This window comes from Eucalyptus grandis, chromosome 1 (genome assembly GCF_016545825.1).
Source record: "Eucalyptus grandis isolate ANBG69807.140 chromosome 1, ASM1654582v1, whole genome shotgun sequence".
NCBI classification, from domain to species: domain Eukaryota; kingdom Viridiplantae; phylum Streptophyta; class Magnoliopsida; order Myrtales; family Myrtaceae; genus Eucalyptus; species Eucalyptus grandis.
In genome coordinates this window covers 34,004,333-34,012,212 of record NC_052612.1, presented here as the reverse complement: position 1 = coordinate 34,012,212, position 7,880 = coordinate 34,004,333, and the positions used below count along the sequence as shown (strand labels likewise).

Genomic DNA, 7,880 nt, shown 5'->3' with positions numbered 1-7,880 from the left:
AACAACTCAAATGTGTCAAATTGATCCGTGAGATAGTGTCTCATTCGAGACTATTTAACTGTAAAAACACATGTCCAAAAGAATACGAGTCTTAAAACCTTTCAATTCATCAGTTTTATTGCGATTGCTGTGACTTCTCATTAATTGCTTTTGCATTTTATTAGATGACTATCCATCCTTGCTATTACTTGGTGAAAAAACTAAACCAGCCACTGGCAAAGACTAATTGAACAAACCGTAATGTAATATAGGGATAGATACTGAGAGAATCCTCCGTACTCAGCATATGTACGGCAGCTCACCCTATAATTCAAGTAAAGACATGATGCTTGACCATAGACTAAGTGATACAATGACAGATTTTAATCAGTTAATGACTAAGTTCTATACATCCGCTTGTGTTATTCTTGATCATCTCAGTAAATATTATACAGATTTTGTAATTTTATCATAGTATACCTCGCATTGGATAATCTAAAGAAAACGAAAGGACTTACTTCAGACATAACCCTCCCGCAAGGCAATTGCCTTGCATATTTTCTACGCGGCCAAGACGCTCTAGACTGATTCTAAATTCTTCAGATATTAAGAGCAGCATCCTTCCTACTAAATCATCACAAGCACAAGCCAGTGATTCCCGCAAGTAGAAATAATGTATAGCGGTAAAGGTGCACTAAAGAAATAATATAAGAAGAGGAGATTTTCTATTCTAAAACGTAAATTAAGACAAGTGCAATGAAAATGCAAAGAGACGAGATCAAGTAAGGCAGAGGCTGAAGAAATATTATTTGAAAGATAAGAAGCTTTCTATCTGCTTTTAAGCCTGTGAGGCTCTGATCTTTATTACTTAATGTACAAGATCAGGTAAATATATTTGTTTCTCTCCAAGTACCTGTCCTTCCTAATGTGTCTACCTTGAATTATACCCCACTTTTCAAAGCTGCAAAACCCCCATATATGAAGCAATTGCACTGAAGAAAAACATACCTTCCGGAGAAAAAGAAAAATAAAAGAAGAAAAGATCACCACCAAGAATTCAAGACAAGAAAAGGCAACGAGTGCATGTTCTCCGAGAAGTTAGAAGCTGATTAATCTTTAACCCAAAATCACCCATCAACACCAAAGAAGCACCGCTTGCTGCATCCATGCATGATCAACAAACTGAGTCTCTACGGCCATCTCTGAAAAGAGAGATGCGAATGCACTTCCCTGATCTCCATCAGCCTTTCCTATCCTTCCACATAGGTTGTATAATTTTCTTGACAGTAATTATTCCGTTTTTCTTCCTCGACCTAGTAGCATCTTTTCCTGTTAGGCATATAGAGTGAGTCTGCGGAAAAATAAGCTCAGTTGGTAGAGAAAGTGGTGCAGGATTGAGGAAGCTGTGGGGACCCAGGAAGCACACCAACCCCAGCAGGAAGAAAGTGATTATTCCCACTATTATTGTTATTAGCGTTGATATTGCCATCCGGGCCATTCCGTGGTGGTGCACCGCCCATCACTGTTGAAAGAGCGGCCGCAAGAGCAGCAGTAAAGTTGGGGTCGGAGGCAATGGCAGCACTGACGCTCTCCACCAAGGACGCATGCCTCTGCCCTAGTCCTGGTTGCAGCATAGGCATCGCTGGTAACTTCATGGAGTGTTGCACTTGCCCCATCATCTGAGCTGCATAGCCATGCAAGGGAAGAGGGAATGTGGCCGAGGTCTGAGGAGGTGGGCGGGGAAAGAGTTGCATGGGGTTATGGTTTTGAGTCAAGTCGAGGGTGATGGTAGGGAATGGTGCGGAGGCAGATAGGGTGGCAATGGTGGAAGGGTAGGGGAGCGAGGGGAAGTAGCCGGGGTTGGTGGAGGCTAGGGTTTCCTTGCTGGTGGTGGAGCCGGATAGTAGCATGGCGGCAGCGGCGGATGTTGTGTTGGCCATGGCAGTGGCTGCCGGAGGAAGTGGGTGGTTGTGGTTGCCTTCGTAGGTGGTGATAAGAATGGCCTTGTCGTCCGCACATCTTTGAACCTGTGTTGGACAAAAAGGCCAAGTTTACATTTCTCAGAAAAAATGTATAATCATCTCATAATCCAATAACGAATTTAATTAACGCGCAATGGTGGTTTGATGGGTCCATTAGAAGTTCGCTCTGTTTACAAATGAAGAACTCTCATTATCATTTCCACTCGAATTGCCCAAGATTACACGACGATGGAAATGCATGGATTTATTTACGGGCGATAATGGTAGAGAAGCTTAGCTAAAAGAAAGAAGTTTTAGCAGAAGAATCTCAACAGGTCGTGATTATAAGGTTTCCATTTCTTAGTGAACGAGTGGTTATTGTTGACAATAACCACAAATTATTACGTCATGGTTTCAAAGATGAGTCACCTTTTCTTAATTAAAGTCGTTACCTGCTTGCGAACTGGACATCCAACGGCCATCGTACAACGGTAGTAGGCCCGTGGACAAGGATTCCCCTTGGCCATCTTTTGTCCATATTTCCTCCATTGACATCCATCGCTAATCTGGAATATAATTAATAGAGAATCAACAACAAAAATCACCCACCAGCTAAGTTTTCATCCCAAATCAACATAATAGTCCTATAAATTCTCCTTTTCTCGAGTTATTTACCGATGGTGCTTCCGATCTAGCTCTGACCGACACTCTCGCCTTCCTGAAGGGCATGTCGGCCAGTTGCTCTTCCCCGCCTTTCGAGGGCTCGAGCCTCGGGCTCTTGGGGGAGCCCCAGCACTCTGAGGCCCGGTCGCCATCCTCGATGTTATGATTGTTGTTGGTGCCATTGAGGGGAGGGGTGTGAATGTGGTCGCTTTCCTTGGACATGACCTCCATGGTAGTGGTTGGAGAGACTGACACCTCGCGGGTCTTCTCTTCCTCCTTCACGTTGTCTATGGCCGCACATGCTGGCCGAAGGTCCATGAGCTGTTGCGCTGACTTTGTGGGGCTCGACATGCTGGTCATCTCGTCCCTCTGGCAAATTAAGAGCCCCGTTAGTCAACGAGTCAATCGTCAGTGCAGGAAAAAATAAAATGAGAGAGAGAGAGAACCGAAAAAAGGGTAAGCAAGTTCAGCTGAGTCCACAGAGAGAGAGAGAGAGAGAGAGAGAGAGAGGAGGGAGCTTTATATAGCTCTCCTAAACAAAATCATTCATGAAGATACATCTGGTTTCACTTCTGTTGATTTTCTTTATGACCATGTTTAGCTGATCTTATAAGGCAATGATATACTGCTTCGATTTTAGGAATAATCAGGCTGTAATGTTCGGAGATATAATCAGATAAACTTAAGATATTGATGAGATGAGAACTTGCATTAGGAGGGAAAAAAGGGAAAAAAGGAAAAAAAAAAAAAAAACTCAACTACACCAGAAGGGAAAATAAATAAATAGAAGTAATGGGTGAACAGATTCTCAGGACATTTGAGTTAGGAAAACTCTCCAATCCCTAGGTGGTTCTGTTCCATAACTTGTTTAATAACGGGGAATTAATTGAAACTGGAAAAAATCTCAGTTTTGATTAAGATATTGGAGAAAAAGCGATAACGGATCAGGAATACACTTGCCAGTTTAAAGTGAGGTGAGGCACGGGTTGCCCATTACTATATTTGACATACAGGAAGAGATGAGATTGACTATAGCCTGTATGGTCTACCGATCGATGAACTGCGATGCGAGATATATCTAACTCCAACCTCCGTTGGATCTTATCAAGATAAAAGAAATCGACAGACTGAGCGGCTCGATCGAAACCTGGACAGTACCTGCTGCTCGCTGTGATTAAGATGGGCCTGTTTCTGCATGGCCATCAGGAGCTGAGCTTGAAGATTATTATAGCTCTTGGCGATCTGATCCAACATACTTTTCAGCTTGCAGTTCTCCTCGTGCAGTCTGTCCAACTCCCCTCGGAGCATCCTCATCTGATCACAAACCGATCAAAAACTCAACCTTTCTTAGCGCTCTCGGAAACTTCAAGAATCAAGATTGAGGAATCCCGACGACCCGCGATAAAAAAAAACATCATGAAACTCACCTCAGTATCGTGGTTACTGCAATCATCTCCTGTAGCGGTCGCCATCCCGGAATTTAGAGAGAGCAGGTTCAGTCCAGTCTGTCGTCGAATTGTATGTTAATGAATCGTGAACGATTCATATTGAGACATCCAAATGATCGAGAAAGAACCCAAAAAAAAAGGAAAATAACACCAACATTAAACTTACGCGGGGATCGGATAGAGTCGATCTCGATAGTCCATGGCAGTCCTTGCTCTCTTCCTCGTCGCTGTTGAGCTTGGAGCAATTCCCCGATGAGAAGAAATCGACCTCCCTGATGGGAGGCTTGCTGTCGCTGGGGCCGTGCGAGCTCCCGGCAGCGGCTCCGTCGTCGGCGGGAGGCGGGGCGGGGCTCCGCCGGAGGAAGTCGCGGGAGTGCAAGAACGTCAATTCACCGCGTTGTCCATCCATGACCGAGAAAATGAAGACGTGGGACAAGGAAGAGAGAGAGAGAGAGAGTGGTTGTGTAACCTTTTCAGAAAAACGAAAGTATATTGCTGGCAAAGTCGCTTCTGGGGGTCCGAAGATAATAAAAGGCCCGGAGAGAGAGAGAGACGACCAGCCGCTTTTGTCGCTGGCATGGATGACGCCGCTGGCGATCCGACCGTCCACGTGGCGCCTCCTGGGAGTCGGCAGGACGCGCCAAGATCAACCCGAGAGAAAATATTTTGTCCATGTTTTCAGCTCAATAATCAAATTGTCATAGTGAAAGGTATTCCATGAGTGGAGTTAATCTGGTAGATTGAATTTTTTACGTTCCATCCTGGTATGTCATATCATACATAGAAAAATCTATTCAATGACAATGACCATACTTATAATTTAGGTGCCTTCATTTCGTAAAATTAACTTCCGAGAAAACGTGTTAATATAATTAAATATTAAATCACATCTTTATTTAAAATTTTAAGTTTTTAGAAAAATTAACAGTGATATAACAAAATATCTTATCATATGAAAGCTGGAGGTCTTAAATTCAAATATTTACATATCTCATTTATCTCCTCAATTAAATATGTCCACACTTAATACTAGGTACAAAAAAGGTAAAAAGATCAGATTAATTGCGATGAAGAGCGTTAGCGTAATTAAATATTACACCACGCGTTTATTTAATAGTTTAAATTTTTAGAATAGTCGAAATGATGTGACAAATTCTTAAAGAACGTTCCTAAGTGATTAATTGTAAATTCTTGGATATTGTTCCTGAAATTTATTTTCCGACCTTCAGTCAATGGAAGTGCAAATTATAATAATATTCTCATAATTTTTTTTTTTTTTTAATTTTGTAGTCTTTTGATTAATATTAAGTGCGGCGATATGATCCATTTGATCGAACGGTCGAAAATGCGATGGTGCCACGGGAGTCACGTGATGGATCGTGCGCGGTCGTGGAGGAACCGACGGTTGGCATCTCCAGTTGGGGATGCCGTTAAGGATAACGGGGGTGTGGGGGAGGGCCCACGTGGGTGGGGCGGGGGGGCGTTGTCTGAGGTCAACGGAGTTGACGGCACGGCTCTGTCTCTGTCTGTCCGGTCCGAATGGAAGGTTGTTACGAGAGGAGAGAGAGAGAGAGAGAGAGAAAGAGAGGGGGTGGTGGCCCGGTGGGGACCACGTGGGGAAGACACCTAATCCCACTGACTTCCTTGGCGAGAGGTTGAGCCCAACCGCCACGTCACTTTTCGCTTCCGTCCACGTCAGACCCCCGCAAACCCCAAATTCTAGACCGCCGCGAGCCACATTACATTAATGTCCCCGTGAAGCCCCCCTTCACCGCATCATTTTGTTAGTCTATTATTATGATTATTATTACTATACTACTACTGCTGCTGTTACTATTATTGTTCTTGTTATTATTGTTATACTTAATAATGCATAGAACGTATTTAATTAGTTGGGTACATGAGGAAATTATCATAAAATTTCATCGTGATCGTCCCAATTAAATTTGAGCTTCTTACAGTATGAATTGACCTCATAACCATTGATTCCTGAATTGAAAGCTTGGAAACATCTTGTCGATGGGTTAACTTTAGAGTGTTGATTTTATAATTCCTGCAGAAACGATTATTCTACAATAAACTGAATTATATGAATTTTGTTATCGAATAATCTAGGAGCATCTATTGAGTAGCTCGCTAAGGAAATATTGTGGTTTCAATGCATTGACAGTCTATTGTAATGCGTGCTCATATGTTTTGAAAATCAAATTGTTTCCATATTCAATATTAGGGTGAAACAGAAATGCTCGTTAACGGGAGCCAAAATTTATTGAATCTAAGTATTGAGTGTGGAATGCACAAACGTATGAAATCTCTTCAATAAATAACTAGATTTTTTTTTTTTTTTTTTGATCCAACCGTCATCAATGTTAAGGAATTGTTCTTCCAGATTTATAAAATAGCCTTTTTCTCATCCTCATGTAGCAACATTTCCTAAAATTTCCATTATTTTTCTATAATGAAGCATATATCTCGAAAAAGAGATAAGTATAAAAAAAAAAAGGTGCTTCATAGATGAACAACATGGATGTTTAAGAGCATTACTGATGATCACCCATTTTTTTTTCTTTTTATAAGACAGCAATTATCCAAATCTCATACCCATCCATGGGCAGTTGCGTTAGTTGAGAGTCTCTCATTCATCGCCAATGTCGAGGATTCAAAACTAACAGTTGCTAGCGATTTAAGTTGGGGGCCCTAGCGATGAGATGCTTGGCTAGTCTCCCCCGAGGTATAGGGGTTCGGCCCTTCGGTGCCGTCCAGGCACGAAGGGCCTACAGTGGAGTTCTCAATTACCAAAAAAAAAAAAAAAATCACCAATCTCATAGTTAAAAAGTTCTACTAAAAAAGTTAGAAAAAAGCACTTATGTGTGATCCTACATATTCCCATATACAAGAGGTAATTTTTTGAGCTTATTCTCGACCAGTTGAAGGTCTTAAAAATAACCCACGAGTTTTATGAATCAATTAAGTCTAGATTATCTTTACACAAAATTGATAGAATTCAGAAAAGTGACTTATAGTTTTTAAATTGAAAATCTCTGTGGACTGATCAAGTTTTACCAATTCCAAAGAGGTAGTTGTGATCAAACTGCACATTACTTGCAGCAGACTTACATCATCCATACGTAGAAGTGCACCCCCAACGTGAACAGGAAGAAAGAAAAGTTTGATATGCAGACATATACTTTGTAAAAATCCCAAATATTAAGGACCATGGCGAAGCTTATGCAAAGTTCATAGATATTGGAACTTGGACTACTCAACATATCATTTTATATTGTACAATACTAAAGTATCGCGATTAACTTTGACAAAAGTGACAGTAGAATCCGCAAGTCATTAATTTAATGTTTAGTCAAGGCCATTAAGAAAAAACTCATAGTATTCTACTAGTCCTCTATCATTTTTGGAGAAATTTATTGTCAATGACTCTCGGTTGAGTCATCAATTCGAGTATGACCAGCTCCAAAAATAATAAATAAATAAATCTCTTAGAGATCCTAATTACAAAACGACAACGTTCGAAATGTTAGGTCGGCATTTTCGCTATTTAAGCCTTTCATTTTAGATTTTGAGGGCATGATGCATTCTCACAGAACAATTTTGCTTCGTCCATGTCTAGATAATAAGCGAATTATATATAGTGGGGGCTCCATTTTTTTTTAAATTATAAATTAGTAATCACTACACAAAATTTCGATTTATTAGGAGGTTCTTTATGGAAAAAAAAAATGTAATTAAGTATCATTTCTTATCACAAAGAGTTGAGAAAATTTTATGAAAGGAAAACGGTAAAGAACGAGTGCCCCTAACGCGCTAATATACA

General features: G+C 41.0%; 1 protein-coding gene across 1 annotated transcript; it reads right to left on the bottom strand.

Annotated features, from left to right (window-relative positions):
- Window positions 1–757: 757 nt before the first annotated feature.
- LOC104434318 (probable WRKY transcription factor 47) lies at window positions 758–4,563 on the bottom strand. Its single transcript, XM_010047269.3, has 6 exons — window positions 4,218–4,563; window positions 4,031–4,108; window positions 3,762–3,917; window positions 2,616–2,972; window positions 2,393–2,506; window positions 758–2,006 (listed from the first exon to the last, which is right to left on the bottom strand). The coding sequence occupies exons 1-6, from the start codon at window positions 4,458–4,460 to the stop codon at window positions 1,347–1,349; spliced, it is 1,608 nt and encodes a 535-aa protein (XP_010045571.2). The 5' UTR covers window positions 4,461–4,563; the 3' UTR covers window positions 758–1,346.
- Window positions 4,564–7,880: the final 3,317 nt, after the last annotated feature.

Coding starts and splice junctions, on each gene's coding strand:
- LOC104434318 (XM_010047269.3), bottom strand. CDS start 4,460: ATGGATGGACAACGCGGTGAATTGACGTTCTTGCACTCCCGCGACTTC. Junction 3,918..4,030: donor GCAGTAACCACGATACTGAG/GTGAGTTTCATG, acceptor GTTTGTGATCAG/ATGAGGATGCTCCGAGGGGA. Junction 2,973..3,761: donor TTAATCACAGCGAGCAGCAG/GTACTGTCCAGG, acceptor TTAATTTGCCAG/AGGGACGAGATGACCAGCAT.